General features: G+C 34.5%; 1 protein-coding gene across 3 annotated transcripts in view; it reads left to right on the top strand.

The window, feature by feature from the left end:
* Positions 1 to 20546, top strand: part of CLTC (clathrin heavy chain) — a gene marked incomplete at both ends in the record, with an annotated part of 61301 nt that overhangs the window by 37443 nt on the left and 3312 nt on the right. For 2 of the 3 annotated variants that reach the window (XM_084238661.1, XM_084238660.1), the window contains 20 exons: positions 593 to 730; positions 980 to 1144; positions 1279 to 1459; positions 2779 to 2942; positions 7031 to 7156; positions 7722 to 7864; positions 8898 to 9132; positions 11270 to 11392; positions 12639 to 12784; positions 13289 to 13472; positions 13654 to 13846; positions 14282 to 14439; positions 14655 to 14819; positions 14944 to 15051; positions 15137 to 15304; positions 15435 to 15584; positions 15673 to 15804; positions 15912 to 16022; positions 16870 to 17040; positions 17403 to 17624. In XM_084238661.1, coding sequence (XP_084094787.1) covers positions 593 to 730; positions 980 to 1144; positions 1279 to 1459; positions 2779 to 2942; positions 7031 to 7156; positions 7722 to 7864; positions 8898 to 9132; positions 11270 to 11392; positions 12639 to 12784; positions 13289 to 13472; positions 13654 to 13846; positions 14282 to 14439; positions 14655 to 14819; positions 14944 to 15051; positions 15137 to 15304; positions 15435 to 15584; positions 15673 to 15804; positions 15912 to 16022; positions 16870 to 17040; positions 17403 to 17624 — 3183 coding nt within the window. Of the gene's footprint in view, positions 1 to 592; positions 731 to 979; positions 1145 to 1278; positions 1460 to 2778; positions 2943 to 7030; positions 7157 to 7721; positions 7865 to 8897; positions 9133 to 11269; positions 11393 to 12638; positions 12785 to 13288; positions 13473 to 13653; positions 13847 to 14281; positions 14440 to 14654; positions 14820 to 14943; positions 15052 to 15136; positions 15305 to 15434; positions 15585 to 15672; positions 15805 to 15911; positions 16023 to 16869; positions 17041 to 17402; positions 17625 to 18820; positions 18842 to 20546 lie in introns of all 3 variants that reach the window. The other variant, XM_084238659.1, reaches the window with a different exon arrangement.

Raw genomic sequence — 20546 nt, 5'->3', positions numbered from 1 at the left:
GCTAAAGATTACTCCAGTAGACTAATTTATTTATAAGTTAATGACATTAACTTTTCTAAATAATATTCTTTTAATTTTGAATTTGTTCTGGCAATTTTTTATATGAAAAGGATAATGTTTAATTCTATTTACACATTGTCAACAGTATAAAGCAGTTTTTAGATATCTTAAAATAAATTTTTTTTTAAGATTTATTTATTTTTATACAAGAGCTGGGGTACAGGCCAGAGGCACAGGAGGGTGAGAGGGTTCACCAGAGACAGAGTGGGGAGCAGAACAGGCAGACAGACGGAAAGCACTGCTGAGGGGAGCAGTGGGCACGAGAGGAGCAGCGTGGCAGGAGAGGTCTGCCACGCCATATGGGAATCTCCCTGGCCGGCCGGGAATCGAACCCTCTCTGCAGAGGCTGTGGACAGCTTCACAGCACTGCACTCAACCCAGTGTGCCACTGGGGAGGCCCATCTTAAAATAATTTATTCCTGAAACCTATACTGTGTTGTAAATTAATGTTACCTCAATAAAAAGAAAAGAAAAACAATTTATTTCTTTTAAATCTTTCTCTCTCTTTTTTTTTTTTTTTTTTTTTTGGTAGCTTGTGGATGTCTTTATGGAATACAATCTAATCCAGCAATGTACTGCATTCTTGCTTGATGCCCTGAAGAATAATCGCCCTTCTGAAGGTCCTTTACAGACACGATTGCTTGAAATGAACCTTATCCATGCACCTCAGGTTTGTGTTTATGCTTTTTGGGCATTTTCCAATACTGTCTTTATAGTTACTCCGAGCTTCCTAGCTTAAGTTATTTGTACTTATGAAGATGTCTGTTTATGAAAATTTAGCTAACATCCCTTTGTGTGGTCTCTCCTTTGTCAACTCACTATTGAATCTTAATATGTAACCTGGATATAGAGTTACGGATATAAATGACGTGGTAAATCAACTCATCCTATTTTGATTTTGTTATTTGTGATTTTATAGGTTGCAGATGCTATTTTAGGGAACCAGATGTTCACGCATTATGACCGGGCTCATATTGCTCAGCTGTGCGAAAAGGCTGGCCTCCTGCAGCGTGCATTAGAACACTTTACTGACTTGTATGATATAAAGCGTGCGGTTGTTCACACTCATCTTCTTAACCCCGAGGTATTTCAGTCTCTTACCTAATAAGGTGGTGCTATAATAAATTAGTTTATTGAAAATGTGATACTGAAAGATAGTAATTTCATCTCTCTATTAAGGTCAACATTATTTACTTATTTACTTATTTTGTCCTGTAGTGGTTAGTGAATTACTTTGGGTCCTTATCAGTAGAAGACTCCCTGGAATGCCTCCGGGCTATGCTTTCTGCCAACATTCGTCAGAATCTGCAGATCTGTGTTCAAGTGGCTTCTAAGTATCATGAACAACTGTCAACTCAGTCTCTGATTGAACTTTTTGAATCTTTCAAGAGTTTTGAAGGTAATAAGGAGCTTTTGAGTTGTTTTTAATTAGTTAAGGTAGTCAAGAGGAGTTTTGTTATGGTTACAGCCTATTGGAAATACTGTCTATGAGCTCAGTTTTATGGGACAAATTAAGTTTTATAAATCAGTAAATGTTGTCAAGCATCTTTTATGTCAGATCCTAGGGATCTGTGATGTACATGATTAATGTTTTATAAGTGAGAGGCAGAATTTTAACAACTATATGTAGCAGTTCTGTCATAATTGTGTAAGATGCAAGTAAATAACTGATGATTGGCTATAATAAGATTTCATGCTTGTATTGTGACTCTTAAAATGGCAAATGTTTCTAGCCAAGGACATTTTGGAACTTGTTTTATAGAGCAGGTTTTCTTAACCTCAACATTACAGACATTTTGGGCTGGATAATTTGTTAGGGTTAGATGTGCTAGAATATCAAGGTTCGTGCAGGTTAGTTAGCAGCATTCCTGACTATACCTAGTGATTGCTACTAGCATCAGTTCCACCAGTTGTGATCAACAAAAATGTTTCCAGAAATTGCCAAATATCTCCTGGGAAGAAAATTACCTTCACTTGCACATCACTACTGTATTCATGTAAATCACTATTGAATGATTCTTAATTTCTTTAGCTAAATTGGTCCTCAGTTACCTTTTCTGCCCTGTTTTTGTAATTTTGCCTTGGGTAGAAGGAATAAAAGATTTCTACTGGTTTTCTTAATTTTCTGAGTTTCTCCATATCCACCATGTACTAAATTTTTACTAGCTCTTCAGTATAGTAGCCACTAGCCACATGTAGTAAGTGTGTAGATACAAAGTAATTAAAATTGATTTAAATTAAATTTCAGTTCTGTCACACTAGCCACATTTCAGGTTTTTAGTAGCCACTGTACGTAGACACTGTTAGACAGTGCAGATACAGAAGATGCTCATCATTGCAGAAAGTTCTGTGGGACATCACTACATTAAATTCTTTTCAAACTGTTTTAGTATGTTTCCTATTAACTGTATATGGAAAAACACCTGTTGTTAAGGGACTTCATTTAAAATGTTCCATTTGGAATATGGTATTATGTTTAGCTTTGATAGTAAATAGTTGCCTCCTATTTCTCAATTGTTAGAAAACATTGGGTTATATTTTCCGTTTTATAGATTAAAGTGAAAATCCATTTCTTTATTTATTGGATTCATTAATTGGTAGCTTTATGAGCTACCAATTTTTATTGGGGAGTATAACAGTTTTTTTTAATTATTATTTTTCAGTTTTGGCACCTATGGTGACACCTATGATTAATTTCAATTATTTGTTTCTTTTAAGGTCTCTTTTATTTTCTGGGATCCATTGTCAACTTTAGTCAGGACCCAGACGTGCACTTTAAATATATTCAGGCAGCTTGCAAGACTGGACAGATCAAAGAAGTAGAAAGAATCTGTAGAGAAAGCAACTGCTATGATCCTGAGCGTGTCAAGAATTTTCTCAAGGTAATTGGTCTTGAGTTATGTATTTTCTGGTTGGCTTAAAGATCAGATTCTCTACAAAGTTTTGGTCATAATTTTAAAATGTTTTTTCCCTAAATGTGAAATTCTTAGCATTCACAAATCGTGTTCTGAATTACTTCTTCCAAAGAAAATACTCTGTGGTTTCCTTTGAAATAGGGAAGGAAATTGGTAAGTAATACTTAAGAATGGCCATCTGTTTAAAAGAAAAAAATAGCACTATTTGAAGGGAAATTACTCTCTCATTTTAACTTTGGAAGAAAAAGTTTTGAAAAGTGGTTGTAGACTCTCAAAGTCGTTTTGGAATATCATTTAGATTCCCTGTGAATATTAAGATCACCTTACCCCACTGTTATTTTGAACAGCCTCTGTAGTATGCAAATAGTTTTTCATCTCTGTCATCAAACTAGCCTCATTAGAAACTAAATTTAAATCCTGTAATATACCTAAATTGAAGATCAAATCAGATAACAAAAGCTCCACTTTGTAATGCACAAGTCTGTAGAGAAGTAAGATCTCTGTATTCGAATGAAGTAATGGTCTAATGATTCCTAGCACTTTATAACATACCTAGGACAGGTTTTTTTGTTTCGTGTTTAATTTTAGTTTTCTCATACCTACTAATTTGTGAGGAAAATAAAATTTTAGAATGGGTAGTTTTCTGGCAAAGAATGAATTTTAACATTGTATAGATACATGTTAATGCTTAATGATACAAACCTGAACTTTACATAATGTTTTATTGCAGTGTTAATTCAGTTAAAAAAAATTGAGAGTTGTCTACAAAAATCAAAACTATAGAACATGTAGATTATCCCCAAAACATATTTTGATGTTTTGCATATATATGTGAAATGATCCCAGAGAGACAGCATATAAAGTTCTTAAGTATTTTTTCTCTTCTAGAGAAATTTTAGATTGAAACTGAAGCCAAAATATTCATTGTATAATTCAGTAGAAAAAATTTTCCTACTTTTATACAGTTGTTGTATTAGCAGGTTGTTCTTTTGAAGAATTTAGGACTGGGGCTTTAGACTAAACAGCTAAATTCTTAAGGGGCTTTGTGTGATGAGGTAGTCAGTTACTGAATTTGTCCTATATATTAGATTAAAAGATAAACTACTACCCAAAGCATGTAATTTTATGATATCTTGGGTATGAGGAATAGTCTCATTTGCCTAGCTAGTTTGAACCCGAGACTTAACTTGTTTCTCAAAACCCTAGCAGATGAGAAAGATTTCATGCTCTATGCTTGACTAGTGGACCCATAATACTAGTTCAGTTCCTTCTTTTAAGTATCAGTACTGCTTCCCCCTTTTTAAAAAATAGTACCAAGATTCTTAATACTGATTTCTTATGTTTTCATTAAGTTCTCAGCTTTTATGCTTCAATTGTAATTTCTTTAGCATTTGTTAGTTGTCATATATTTGTAAAGCAATACTCTAAACTGTTTTCATTTAATTAGGATTTTCTTGAACTTAAAAAAAAATCTAATTACAGTATTTAGCAGCCGTAGGGTTGCTCAGCCCATGAGCCCTAATTAGATGTGAATTAAGTACAAGCCTGATAGAGTAGGGAAGTAGATGTCTTCAGACTTGGTTCAAATTCCATTTCTTTCAATTATTATCTACTGTTTGTTCATTGAATATATGCTTAGCTGTTACCTTAGGCAATTTAACTGATATGCTTCAGCCTTGATTTCTTCAACTACAAACAGTATTTATCAAGTACCTTGCATACAGTTAGTATTCCAGTGATAACCATAGTTATTAAGCTCTTAGTTGGCCCTGGAAGTAAGGTAGAGTCAGTCTACATCTGATTTCTATCAAGCAAGTTTCTTTTTGAGTTTGTGACTCCATGAAGAAACTTTAATTCCAGCCTGAGTTAGAGGTATATCTAATGTGTCTTTAAATAACCTGAGCTGGAAACTCAGTACTAATATACAGCTACTATGTTCAGCTTCTCATCCCAGTACCAAGAATGAATATATTAAACTCTCCTTATTCATTTGTAGTGTATAGCCTAAATGCTGTATCTCATATCATTATTACTACATTTTGGAGGTACGAGCTGCATAATTCACAGCAGTGAATTATATGTAAACTGTGCAATAATAAGAAAAATACTTCTCTAAATCTGATCTTGAACATTCAGGTGCCAATTACATATGAAACACTAAGAATACAGAGGTTGGTAGAATATAGTTTTTCCTTTAAATTAGCCTATAAACAGGATCAGTAGTCTCATTCAAATGATTTGACTTAATGCCCTCTCTGGAAAGCATGAAAATGTTCCTGAGACCCAGGCTTTTCTTAATGCCTTTGATCTTATTTTTAATCATTTTTCCTGTCCTGGCTTTCCAGCAACCATACTCACCTGTTTTGCTCTTCCTGGAGCTCCCCCAACTCTCTCCTGCTTCAGGACCTTTGCTTGTGCCCTTTTTCACTTTTCTCTCAGACCTTCATGACTTACTCTTTTAACTTTCCTTCAGATTTTAAAGAAATCTCAAATTACCCTATCAATGAAACCTTTCTGTTTCATTCCTACCTCCCCTATATAAATAAATGTGTGTGTATATATAGTCTAATTTTTTTTATAACACTTAATGGTATGAGACTTGTCTCTTCCGACTAGAATGTAAGTTCCTTGAGGAAATGCTTACATTGCTATCTCCTATATCTTTACTGTGTAAGAACAGTGTATGTACACCATCAGAAAATATTAATTAAATAATTTCATTTTTAGGAAAACCTCTGAATGTGTTTATTTAATTGCTGTTTTGATCACAAAATCTAACTAAAATAACTAGAAGATAACTTTTCAGGAAATTATTAAAAATATTAATAGCATGACTTCCATTTATAATCTTGTAAATTAAGACAAAGTATCCTAGTTTTTGTCTACCCTTTCAGTCTCATATTGTCTTTTGGAATACAGTATAATTTTCTTTGCCAGTACAAATCTTAAACATCTATGCGTGAGGATACCTAAATAATCTTAGATCACTTGAAAATTTATTTTCTCCCTAAGTAGTAAAATGAAGACTATATTTTATATGTATATGTAACAGGATAAAGAAGGTGAGTGGTATGTTGTTCCACTAACTTTTTGATGTTCATTTAATAGGAAAAACTTGGTCTATTGAAATCCTTTGTATAGGTGCTAAAAATACAGCTTTAGACTTTTTTGTTGGTCTGAAAATCTGCAGCTGGAATTGCACTTCAGATTTATAGTCATTTTTTTTTAATTCAGGAATTCTCTTGACTTCTACATTTAGTTTGGTGGTCTCTGAACATTTCAGAGACTACTCCTTCAAATTATTTACAGTTGGGTGACTGATATGTGCTAGATTTAGGAATCATTTTATTCTAACCTTGTTTAGCTGTTATTGGGGAAGATCCTGTCCTGCTTACTTCTCCTACCTTAGTAAATTATCATAGAGAAATCACTTATTGAAGAATGTTTCACTGTGTATAAATGAATTCCTGATGGAAACTGTTGTTTTTTGTGCTGTACCTTATGTCTGTGGAATGTAACAGGACATGTATCAGGTAATGCCCAGCACAGGTCTTTGCTACCTGTCTTGTAACATCTATATCAATCTACATAAGTAGGATATGAGCTTGGTATTTATGTTGGTAAAAGCAGTGGGCAATTTCAAGATACTGTTCTTTAAGTGCTTTTTTTGGTTTTAATATTTTTCTTTGTCAATGTTACTGTAGTTCATAAATCAATTCCATAGTAATTTAAATATTACTATTAGTGAAAGTCCCTGTGTGGTGATTTTATATTCTGAGTGTCACTGGTGGCTCACAAATTACTGAATGTGTAACCTTTTATGGTAAAGGGTATGTGTGGGAAGGATGTGGTATTTTGTTGTGAATATAAATATTGCCTAGATCAATTAATTGAAACTGGGATGGATAGTCTCCAGGTATTGGGCCATTTCTTTAAGTGAATTGCCAAGTTTATGTGAGCCTCTCCCACCATTGTAGAGCAGATTCTGGTATTCAATATAGATCTGATACTTTACATAAGGAGAAAGTTAAGGCTTCTTTTTGTTATTTTTTCAGGAAGCAAAGCTGACAGATCAGTTACCACTTATCATTGTGTGTGATCGATTCGACTTTGTCCATGATTTGGTGCTGTATTTATATAGAAATAATCTTCAAAAATATATTGAAATATATGTACAGAAGGTAAGTAACACTTAAATAACTTATGTATCTTTATTGTGTATTTTACTACTTATTCTCAGAATGTCTTCATTTGAAACTGCCCAATAAGAGTAGTCTGCTACAGTGACCTTCAACTTTTTTTCCTAGCAGACTCCTTTCTCTGATTAAAATTTTGTGTAAAACAGAACTGCTATAATTAAAAAAAGTTGGGTATTCTAATCCCTGTTTAATTAATAGTCCCTGCAGTACCTTTGTGGAGGCCACAGATCCTAAAAACCATTCAAAAATATTTCATTGTAGATAATTAGAAACTTAACCTTCTACTACCTTCAGAAATAGAAAGTTTTACCATAATGGAGGCCTGTTTATTAGACAGTCTTCCATAGTCATTCTCTGACTTTAGCTTCCTGAGACTCTTTGAAGCAGTACTGAGGTAATCAATTAACCAAGCCAGGCTTCCTGCTAAATTCCTCTAGTTACAAATTTAAACTTTCAGTTTTTCACTGACTTTTAAAACTGAGTTTATACTATTTTGCTTATTGCTAACATAGTGGCATTCTTTTTTTTTTTTTTTTAATTACCATAGGTGAATCCAAGTCGACTTCCTGTAGTTATTGGAGGATTACTTGATGTTGATTGCTCTGAAGATGTCATTAAAAACTTGATTCTTGTTGTGAGAGGTCAATTCTCTACAGATGAACTTGTTGCAGAGGTTGAAAAAAGAAACAGGTGTAGTACCATTTTCACCTTCACAACTCAGATAAATGAGTTTCATTTAGCATGGTAATGGATTAGGATTAAAATATAACCCATTAATTGCCTAAAAGCTACTCAGTAACATTTCCTGCAGAGATCTAATTTAGAAATGATAACCTAGTTAGAGTATTGTTAGAAATCTACTTTCTAGGGCCTCCCCAGTGGCGCACTGGTTGAGCGCTGGGTTGCGAAGCTGTCCGCAGCTTCTGCATGCTACAGAGGGAATTCGATCCCCAGCTGGTCAGGAAGCTAATCCACATGGCACAGCAGACCTCTCCTGTCTTTCCCACTGTTCCCCTCAGAAGTGCATTTCAATAGATATTCCTGTTCTGTTCCCCACTCTGTCCCTGGTGAATCCTCTCACCCTCCCATGCATCTGGCCTGTACCCCGGTTCTTGTATAAATAAATAAATCTGTTTTCAAAAAAAGGATCTATAAATACATGAATCTAGTCTCCTCTTTTGTAGTCTATCTAGGTAATGCAGGAAATAGGTTTTAGGAGAGTGGAGATAAGATAGTCTTATATGCCTTGTGTTGTGTAATCTTAAACAAATCATTTAACCATCTGAGTCTTATTTCCCAGTTTTCTGTAGGGTTCATGTGAATTAAAGTCAATATATGGGAAAGCACTCTTTAGACCATAAGGTCCTTATGTAGTTAGATGTCAAAAGCTGTTATTTAGGGCCTCGCCTGGTGGCGCAGCGGTTGAACGCTAGGCTGCGAAGCTGCCCACAGCCTCCACAGCGCCAGTTTAATCCCTAGCCACCGGTCGAGGGTCCCACATGGCACGCAGACCTCTCCTGCCGCCCGCTGCTCCCCTCAGCAGTGTACTTCCTCTGTCTGCCTGTTCTGCTCCCCGCTCTGGCTCTGGTGAATCCTCTCACCCTCCCGCGCTTCTGACTGTACCCAGTGCTTGTATAAATAAATAAATAAATAAATCTTAAAAAAAAAAACAAGCTGTTATTTATAATACATTATGTGTTGCCTGTTTGTTTTTTTTTAATAGATTGAAACTGCTTCTGCCTTGGCTAGAGGCCAGAATTCATGAGGGTTGTGAGGAGCCTGCTACTCATAATGCACTAGCCAAAATCTACATAGATAGTAATAACAACCCAGAGAGATTTCTTCGTGAAAATCCTTATTATGACAGTCGTGTTGTTGGAAAGTATTGTGAGAAGAGAGATCCACATCTGGCATGTGTTGCTTATGAACGTGGTCAGTGTGATCTGGAACTTATTAATGTGAGTACTGATCAATAAATGTAACAAATTCTTTAAAAATTGTTAAATAATGTTAGATTATTGAATTTTGAGTTTCAGAGTGGCTTTAGGTAATAAATATTTTTAGAAGACATATACTTTTTAAAAACTTTGTCCCTAAAGTAGCTGAAATAGTTGTCTATATTTACTATTAAAAATTAAACCGTACTAGTCTTATCATTTGTGTTCTCATAATATATACACAAACCTACACACTTTAAACACATGTGTTTGTATGTATACACTCACATAATTTTCTGACCATAAGTTGCATATATCATGATCTTCTACCTATTCAATGTGTATTTCCTAAAAATAAGGATATTTTCTTTTTCATGAGCATGGTATAGATAACATCATCAGTCAGTTTAATATTGATAGAATACTTTTTAAAACCTACTTTATTTCAGTTTTGTCAGTTGATTCAGTGATGTTCTTTTTCTTTTTGGGGGGACCCATGCTGGTGGCCCGGAATCGAACCAGCGCTGCAGAGGCTGCGGGCAGCCTCGCAGCCCAGTGCTCAACCGCTGCGCCACCAGGGGAGGCCCTCAGTGGTGTTCTTTATAGCAGTTTTTCCCCACCAGTTTAGATCCGTATCTGGCCCGTGTGGCACATAGTTGCGTGTAGTTGTAGTGCTTTAGTCTCCTTTACTCTGAAACAATTCTTCAGCTTTTTTCTTTTATAAAAGACACTGACATTGTTGTAAAACTAGTCTCTTTTTACCTATTTGTAACTTTTTTTATTGAGATGAAATTCACAAAACAGAATTAACAATTTGAAAGTGAACAATTCAGTGGCAGTCAGTTTATTTGCAGTGTTGTGTAATTATCATGTCTGTCTAGTTCCAGGTTTTCATTTCCACATAAGGAAACCTGGTACTCTTTAAGCATTGCTCCATATTCCCCTTTTCTTTGCAGTCCCTAATATCTCTAAAACTGCCTCTTTCTCTATAGATTGTCCTGTTCTGTGTATTTAAAAAATGCCAAGTCTTTTTAATAGTAGAACTTTCTTGGCTTTGAGTTTCTCTGATGGTTCCCGCTGATTAGATTTAATTGTACGTTTTCATCCAAAATACCGCTTAGGTGATACTTGTTTTTCATGTTATTTCATGCAGAAGTACCTGATGCTCTTCGTGGAGTCACTTTTTGCAAAGCTGTTTATTGTATTTCCTCTTGTAGATATTAAGTAGATTGAGAAAACATGTAAGACTATGTGGATATTTTCTTGTTTCCTTCTCTTCTCCAATTTAGAATTAATATTAAAACAATCTTAATGTGTTAGTTGCAAAATGATTTTCCAGCTTTAAAACTTTCTCCATGTTTATCACTCAGCACTCATGATTCTACTACAGTCACTTGTTTTGATGCTAAAATTGACTAGTTTTGACTGATAGAAACCCCTTCAGCCAGCCTTGTAAGTCTTAGTGTCATAGTCTCATTGTTCTTTTGAGCACTTCCTTATTTTCTGGCATAAATTGTGCCAGGCTCATTTTGCACCTCCCCCAACACTGATATCAGTCATTTCCCTAGAAAATATGATCCTTTACAGTGGGGAATACCATTAGAAACCCATGAATGTTCTCTAAGTATATTTGCTTCTAGAATTTTTCATTGGTTAGAATTGGAAATATATGCATATGTGTATGTATATGTATAGTGTAATGTATGTGTGTATATTATATATGTGTATAATACACATTACACATTCACATATGTATATGACCATATACTGACATATTCACATGGAATAATCAACAGACAAGAATAACTAGTAAAACACTAATATCTGGCATAACCCATGCCAGATATTGAAGCACATTATAAAACCTCTATAATTAATACATAATACTAGTGCATGAATATACATGCACTAAAATAGAATACAAAGTCCAAAATAAGCATTTTATAATAACCTCCAGAAATTAATAACTGTTTTTAGTTGAATTTTAATAAGAAAAACCTGGTTGTAACCTAATTGAGATCCTATGTAAAAGTATAGATTTTTTTCCCCTATAAAAAAAAGCAGATATAAATGATAGGAAATAACCTTTAAAAGTAATGTCAGTCTATAAAATACCTTTACTTTTTGTCTTGAAGTTAATCTTCAATGTCTTATTTAGGTTTGTAATGAGAATTCCCTCTTCAAAAGTCTTTCCCGTTATCTGGTACGCCGTAAGGATCCAGAATTGTGGGGTAGTGTGCTGCTGGAAAGCAATCCTTACAGGAGACCCTTAATTGATCAGGTAAGATTGGCAAATGTGTTTAAGGCTTGTCTTTTTAACTAAAACTTTTCCTTTGCTGTATACGCAAATGAATTATTTAACTTTGAGAAGGCTGATAAAAAAATACTAAATAAATGAATGTTTAAATTATATCCTCCTAAAGAAATGTAGCTAAAGAGATTATTTAATTATATAAAGACCTCTCGGTTCATCATTGTTAAAAGGGAAACAGCAAATTAAGCATTTAATGGGTAAGGATTGTTATTAGTACCTGAGAAGGGACTAAGCTGTTTGACAGCATTCAAAGTAATGGTAAGTTGGCAGAGAATAAGGATTAGAGAAAATACTAAAAGACAAGTGGGTAAATGTTAAATTTCCCTACAAAGCATAGTACTGCAAATATGATATGTACTATAACATAAAAAGTATGTATTTTATTGACTCATTTTTCAGAAGGACTTATTTTAAAACCCTGAATGTGGAATTGTTATAAATGATTCTTAAGGGCCTCCCTGATGGCCTAGGGGATAAGTCTCAGGGGATAACTCAGGATAACTAGTTGCTTACCCACATATGACCCAGCAGACCTTTCCTGTCTTGCCTGCTGCTTCCCTTAGTATATTCCAGTCAGTCTACCTGCTCTGCTCCCCACTGTCTTGGTGAATCCTCTCACCAGAGGCTGAACCTCTGCCTACACCCCAGTTCTTCTACACAAAAATAAATTAATTAAATCTTTTTTAAAAAATGGTTCTTAAATATTCCTAGTAGAAATGCAAATATGGAAGAGAATAGATTGAATGCTATTAAATTTTGGTCCTCTTTTAGGAAGCATTGATAAGGAAAATTCCTAAGTAGATAGTAAATTTCAAGTAAAAAAATATTGTTGCAGTATCTGGAAACCATGCGTTTAACTAAAAATTAGAGGAATTGTTGAGTATATGTTGCCACATCTAAGTAGTGGAATTATATATCATCATTAAAGTGATAATGAAAGATGGCTAATATGGGTAATTTTTTAATTGAGGAAAAGATAGAAAATATATAGTTAGGGTTTTTTTTTTTCCCCACAAAGCTGATGTACATATGGTTTGGGTATATGTGGATTTGTGTGGAAAGACCTTTGTATGGTAAATTTAAAGCTTATTTTTCCTACTTCAGTTTCTGCCTATTTCAAGTTTTTTTATTGAGATGCCAACTTACTCTTAATAGATAATATCTTCAAGATCACCTTAAGTCTCAGAACTTACTTCCTACATATCTACTGTAGGTTGTACAGACAGCGTTGTCTGAGACTCAGGACCCTGAAGAAGTGTCAGTAACTGTCAAGGCTTTTATGACTGCAGACCTTCCTAACGAACTCATTGAACTGCTGGAGAAAATTGTCCTTGATAACTCTGTATTCAGTGAACACAGGTATGATATGAGAGGGGCTCTGTTGACTATTTCTATTCAGTCTTTAGTTATGGCCTGTCCTTTTTCCAAAGGAACAAAGACAAAGATTAGAGAATATTGTCTGAATTCTCATTCTTCTATTAGCCTCCTCTTCTCAAACTACCTACTATGGAAAGAACATTTTGTAACTGCAACATTTACTCTTTTTTTATTTTCTATCTTAATAGTTTTTAATTAATTATTTTTATTTTTTACATCATCATTGTTCATTTTTAAACAATATTTGCTTCCCCCCACCCCCTCAGGTGTAGTCCCATAGAGTTTCCTTCACCAGTGCACCCATGCATTATCACCTCAGTCCCCTGTGCTCCTCTTTCCCTTCCTCTGATCCCTCTCCTTCCTCCTCCCTTGCAGTATGTGTCTGATATATAATTGTCTGTTTTTCCTTTGTTGTGCTTTGTACTGTTGTTATTTTTTTACATTGAGCTTTCAAAATTCTCATTTATCCCCCCTTTTTTTCCCAAGGAATCTTCAAAACCTTCTCATCCTCACTGCAATTAAGGCTGACCGTACACGTGTTATGGAATATATTAACCGTCTGGATAATTATGATGCCCCAGATATTGCCAATATCGCCATCAGCAATGAGCTATTTGAAGAAGCATTTGCTATCTTCCGGAAATTTGATGTCAATACTTCAGCAGTGCAGGTAATTCTTCAGATTATATAATTTGTAATGCCTTCTCTTGATTCCCTGTATGCATGAATTGTCTTGTGCAGGTGGGCATAATTGATTATATGGCAATAGAATAGCCGTGAAGTCCTAACTTTAATGTAAATGTGATGAGAGTCATTGTACTGTAACCTTGATTCAAAAATTGGTTGCTTAGGTCTTGATTGAACATATTGGAAATTTGGATCGGGCATATGAATTTGCTGAACGCTGCAATGAACCAGCAGTCTGGAGTCAGCTTGCGAAAGCCCAGTTGCAGAAAGGAATGGTGAAAGAAGCCATTGATTCTTACATCAAAGCTGATGATCCTTCATCCTACATGGAAGTTGTTCAGGCTGCCAATACTAGTGGTATGACATCTTTTAAATGTTTGTGTCCTCTGAAAATCTGCCTAAGATTTGGTTAATTAAGCATTAAGTTAGCTGTTCTGAATTATGTAATAGTTGTTGCCATTAGTACTTGTGAAAACATTAAGCCCTCCATCTTAGTTCAGATAGAGTGGTTTTTGTGAACATTTAAATATAAGGAAGATTAATTTTGTTTTCATATTTCATAATATTCCGATAGCACTCTAGTTTTTTATCTTTAGGGAATGGGGAAATTCAATTATTCATTTGATCATTGAGTATATGGAATCAGTAGTTTTGCTGTTTTAGATTCATTTCAGTGTTTATTTTGTACAATGATAGCTTGAAAAGGAAAATTAGCAATTCTGATTAACTAGGGTGAAAATTGATGAGTGTTAGGATGTTAGTGTTTGAATTTAGTTTTTCCTTCATACTTAGGAAACTGGGAAGAATTGGTAAAGTACTTGCAGATGGCTCGTAAGAAGGCTCGAGAGTCCTATGTGGAGACAGAGTTGATATTCGCACTGGCTAAAACAAATCGCCTTGCAGAGTTAGAAGAATTCATCAATGGACCAAATAATGCTCATATCCAACAAGTGGGTTTCCTGTTAACTATTATTCCACACTTTAAAAAAATCTTGGGTAACGTTATTAGCTTTGTAAAAGGTTCAGCACTTAACAGCTGAAGATAACCAAGGAAAATCTTACAGTAAAAATATTGTTTCCCAATATTAAATTGAGTTACGGCTTTGCAAAGAGGACTGAGCTTAGACTAATACCATACTGAAAATATATTGCCTTTTCTTTTCAGGTTGGTGACCGTTGTTATGATGAAAAAATGTATGACGCTGCTAAGTTGTTGTACAATAATGTTTCTAATTTTGGACGCTTGGCCTCTACCCTGGTTCATCTGGGTGAATATCAGGCAGCTGTTGATGGAGCTAGGAAAGCTAACAGTACTCGAACATGGAAAGAGGTAATTTACACCACAGTTTTGAGTGAAGAATTAAGATACTATTTAGAAAGTCTTTGAATTGAAGCATTGAATTAACCAGCCATGTTTACATTTGAGCTCACATAATTGAAATGTTTTATTGTAGGTCTGCTTTGCCTGTGTAGATGGGAAAGAGTTCCGTCTTGCTCAGATGTGTGGGCTTCATATTGTAGTACATGCAGATGAATTGGAGGAGCTTATCAACTACTATCAGGTAATGAAAATGAGTCTTTTATTTTAATTGAGACCTTTTGCCACAGATATTCTTATCTCTCTAATTGTACATTTATCCTGTTTAGGACCGTGGATATTTTGAAGAACTAATAACCATGTTGGAAGCAGCATTGGGACTTGAACGAGCTCATATGGGAATGTTTACCGAATTAGCTATTCTATATTCTAAATTTAAGCCACAGAAAATGAGAGAGCACCTGGAACTGTTCTGGTCCAGAGTGAATATTCCTAAGGTAACTAACCTTTTAACATTTGTGAGGCAATGCTATGGCTAAAACTAATACTTAAAATATCTTTCTTTTTTAAGGCCTTTGGGTAGAATTGGAGACCCATATCTAAAGCAATTAAATCTTCCTTATACAGGTGCTAAGAGCTGCAGAACAAGCTCATCTTTGGGCAGAATTGGTCTTTTTGTATGACAAATATGAGGAGTACGATAATGCCATAATTACCATGATGAATCATCCAACTGATGCATGGAAAGAGGGGCAGTTCAAAGATATCATTACCAAGGTGTGTACCATCTTCAGAAGGTAAAAACTCCTTCAGAAGGAGAATGCTCATTAGAAAATAACTAAAATATCTTTTTTCCCCATTTTAGGTTGCCAATGTGGAACTGTACTATAAAGCAATACAGTTCTACTTAGAATTCAAGCCTCTGTTGTTAAATGATTTGCTAATGGTGCTGTCTCCACGGTTGGATCATACTCGTGCAGTCAATTATTTCAGCAAGGTAATTTTTAACCAAAATTTCTTATCAAGGAGTTAAAACATACTTGGATATTTGTCCCTGGAACTTCAACAATGTGCTACCATTATAACAAACTCTTTATGTTATAGGTTGAACAGCTACCACTGGTGAAACCATATTTGCGTTCAGTTCAGAACCACAACAACAAATCTGTGAATGAATCGCTGAACAACCTCTTTATTACAGAAGAAGATTATCAGGTACTCTTGTTGCACATATTCTCAAAACTCGGGTTGTGATTATGTTCTAATGTTGGTGTGTGGTTTTTTTTTTTTTGTTGTTTGTTTTTTTTTTTTTGCAGTTAAAAAAAAAAGCCCATTATTCTTGGTATTTAATATGCCTTGTATCTAAATTAGTGAGTTTTTCAGGATTAATGAATTTAATTTCTCCTAATTAAATGCCAAGTTCACAGAATTTTGCTAAGATCTTAAGAGAATTCTGTAGGAAAAAACTAACACAAAATTTTAGTATTAACTGTATTCACTATTTTCTTGCCTACTATAGTAGTATCTGTCTTTTAGTACAGTTTCCTTGTGAAAGGATTATGTGAAAACAGAAATAAGAGTTAAGGTCAAACTGCTTTGTTTTTCTTTCCCTTACTGTCAACATAATTTTCTTTTTGGGTCCGATTTCATGCTGATTTTTATAAATGAATATCACGTTTAGTGGTATCAGAAGTTTTCCTAGAGCATAAAATCTTACTTTCCAAATTACATATCCCACAATCTTACAACCGTTCAAATTAGTCCTTGAAGACTAACCTTGGAAAGTATCGCACATTTAGAAATTTTACAGTACTTTTGAGTATTTTATTGATAGCATTGATAGCATGATCTTAATATCCAGGTCATCATGTTACAATAATGACTCACTGATGAAGTATGCATGCATGCATAGTATATTGACCAAGTCATATACAGTAATGACTTGGATATTAAGTATATTGATACTTGGATATTAAGTATATTAAGTATATTGATCAAGAAGGTGGAACATAAATTTAAACTAAACTGAAACATTGCTTTGGCATTTGGATTTTTTTTTAAGGCTCTGCGAACATCAATAGATGCTTATGACAACTTTGACAATATATCGCTTGCCCAGCGTTTGGAAAAACATGAACTCATTGAGTTCAGAAGAATTGCTGCTTATCTCTTCAAAGGCAACAATCGCTGGAAACAGAGTGTAGAGCTGTGCAAGAAAGATAGCCTGTACAAGGTGGGTAAAATTGGTGGGGGTGGCACGTTTAAACCACGTGCTTAATAATCTGTGTTAACCATAAAATTGTTTATTGGAAGTGACTATGCTCTATAAAGTATTAGTTTTGTGAATATTAGAATTCCCTTTAAACCCCCATTTGGAGATGATAATTACATCAGTTTCTTGAATCTAGGGACTGTGTTATATCTGTGTCAAAGTCCTCTGTTTAAAAATAATCCTTTACCCTGCCTTTTTCTTTGAAAATTTTAATTAACATACAAATGGGAGGTGTGTTCCCCCTCACGCCTATTATTTGTTTTAGCAATTCTTGGTTATGTTTGATTTTATAAGGTTTGCCCTTTATTCTTTGTTTTGAATAGGATGCAATGCAGTATGCCTCTGAATCAAAAGATACTGAGTTGGCTGAAGAACTCCTACAGTGGTTTTTGCAGGAAGAAAAAAGAGAGTGCTTTGGAGCTTGTCTCTTTACTTGTTATGATCTTTTAAGGCCAGATGTTGTCCTAGAAACTGCATGGAGGCACAATATCATGGATTTTGCCATGCCCTATTTCATCCAGGTCATGAAGGAATACTTGACAAAGGTAATGGCACTTCTGAGTATATTCAAAACTAGTTTTCTTGATATGTAAAATTCCACTTGAAGATTTATTTTTTCAAATGTTTCTTGTCTATTAGAAATAATTTTGCTGATCATAAAAATTCCTGTTCTCCAGAAAATTTTGAATATTTGACAAATGATATTCTATGGAAAGGGAACTCAAACATTAGTTGTCAGAATGTTTATCCTCAATCTATTTCTAAAGGTGAATAATATTTTATATTGTATGTTTTTAAAAAAATTGATAAAAAAACTTTGTTTTAAAGATTTCTTCCTCAAATAAGTGTAACTAGATACACTTTTTTCTGGTTAGTTCTTTAATAGATATCCCTGTTTCCCCTGGGGGAGCTATGTGTATATTCTTAATACACTGTTAATCTTCACAATATTTTGACATTAACCCCTAATTTAAAAAAATATAAGAAGTTAACAACGACACATTTTCTAAAAGCACATTAAACAAGCTGGGGGTATAATCATCTTATAAAACTCACATTTCAGTATCCTTTTTGATGTTAGAAAATTTTTTACTCACCCTATTCTCAATAGTTACTAGCTTTCTTGCTATAGAACATTTAAAAATGGTTCTTAAAGGATCCATTGTCAAAGTAATACATGCTTATTAAAATCATAGTTTTCACCTCTGATCTCGAGCATTCCTACATAATGGGGGAAAACAGAATTACTAACAGCCCAACCCCCTATATATCAAATATTTCTTTAGATTACTGTCTAATTAGGTACCATTGTACTCAGTTATAATTTTTTAAGAATTAGTATTTCCTTTGTATAAAATGCTTAAAGTCCAGTACAAGAGAAAAAAAAAGTTGTCTGATCTTAGCCATAGATGAGAATAGCTTCTTTTCTTATGCATAATGCCAATTTGTGAGACCTGGCTCTAAGCTGCTGTTAACCAAAGTGCTGTAAATTTTACTAGCGATATTTACTACCTGCTTTCTTTCACACTGATTCTAGCATAAATTCTTCTGCAATAAGCTCTGAAGTTTAAGAAAAATATTCTAAATTTTGCTTTCAGTATGCCCTTTATTTTCACTTTTCTTATACCTTTTTCAGTGGTTAGATGTTTCTCCCCTAAACCTTTGTTGCTGATTCTACCTTTTTATGCTCATTATGGAATTTGATTTTTTTCTAAGCTGCACCTTCTGAATTCCTTTGCAGGTTGATGCAATAAAGGAAAAGGTGAAGGTTGATTCTTTTCCATCTTTAAGTCTGGAGGACTAAGTCTAAGGAATTTGCATGATTTTTTTTCCTTCCTTTTCTACACTGCTGCTGCTGCTTTTTCCCCCCAATAAATTTTCACTAAAGCCTCTGCAAGTCCCTTGAAACATAACTATAATAGAGCTGTAGGACATTAGTAGATGTTTGCTACTAATCGGCTAATAGGCTTTAGGAAGGGCAGGAGGCAAATCAGTAGTTGGTTCACAGTCTCTCTTAAATATATTATTAAAAACTGAGCATGGTGAGTTTCCATATTAATTCCAAAGTTTCAGGAAATTTCTCTTCCCTGTCAGGGTATCTGGACCATAATAGGATTTTCTTAATACTCTAAATAAATTAAAACAGCCTCTGGTTTTATTTTGTGAGCTTGCCTGACAGTTGTTGAATTTATATATGTGTATATATATATATATATATGCCCTAAAAGGCTTTTTTGGGGTTTTTTTGGTATTGAAGGACTGTGATCCAGTTTCTGATCTCTTGATTCTTACTAATTTTTTGCTGAAAGTAGATACAAGAGATACTAGCTGCTTCCGAAGAGACTTTCCTCATGTTTCTCCAGGTGTCCAGTTCTTATGGTGCTAGTCCATTTTCAAGAGAAATCAAAACTTTTTTAATCATAAAGAGTAGCTTGCTATAACTGTTGCTAAGCAACATGGATTATTTCTGTATGTAACAAAGTAATATTAACTTCTTTCTGTAATAAGGCACACCTCTGAAGCTACCTAAAATTTGCCCTCTTTATTCATCTGTTGGCTTGTCCAAGGTCAAATTTAGGCACCATTTGGTTGCTGCTTCCTTCATTGGATTTTCTCCATCCCAGTAGAAATGAAACAAACTTAGAAACTTATGTCTGGTATTATATACTTTTGTCTGTCATACAATTGTGGTTAGAAAAGGGTGGGATGGTAAAGGAGAGCTGAAACAAATTTAAAAGAATTTGGGTGGGGGACAAATGCCTTGGAATTGTTGAACCAAACTGGAGTCACCATTGGAACTTAGGGCAAACCTGAGTAAAATGCATTGTGTGTGAGGCCCTTCAGCAGCTAGTAAGCAAGGCAGTTAGAAAGCGTGTGTGTGAAAAACAGGTAATTGAACTGCAGTGTTATGCATTGTTTTTAAATCAAGCATGTACAACAGTCATTGCAATTACATCATACTACTTTTGAAACTCTTAAAGCATTGCTGTGGGCTGTGTGTGTTTCTTGAGAGCCTGTATACCAACAGTCATCTTCAGACCTCACTTCTTGCTTCAGTACTTTTGCCTTTTTTTCATGCACACATACACCAAAATAACTGACTGCATGTTAACTTTTCCTCTGCAGCATATTGCAGTCTTTGTGGAAAAGCCTTTTACATTTTAGTGAATTTTCAATAGCATAGATGAAACTGAACTCAGTGACATGTTTACCTGTAATTTTTCTTTTTAAATCCAAGGATCAGAAACTTTTGTTACAGCTCTTAACAAAAGCTTGTGTTCATAAAATCCTTCTGCCTTTTTTTTTTGGGGGGGGGGTGGGGGTGGGGGGAGCAACCTAAATTGGGTCCAGTGGACACAAAAATTGGATGTTGCTATGCCAGAGGCTGTCCCATTATACAAAAAAATCAAAAGATTTTTACTCAATGCCTCTCCTTCAGAGTTTTTGTTTTTTCCCTATGTCTAACC

The sequence above is a fragment of the Talpa europaea genome (genome assembly GCF_964194135.1).
Source record: "Talpa europaea genome assembly, chromosome: 7".
NCBI classification, from domain to species: domain Eukaryota; kingdom Metazoa; phylum Chordata; class Mammalia; order Eulipotyphla; family Talpidae; genus Talpa; species Talpa europaea.
Note: the sequence above shows the minus strand (reverse complement) of the source record. Positions and strands in the feature narration are given on the sequence as shown.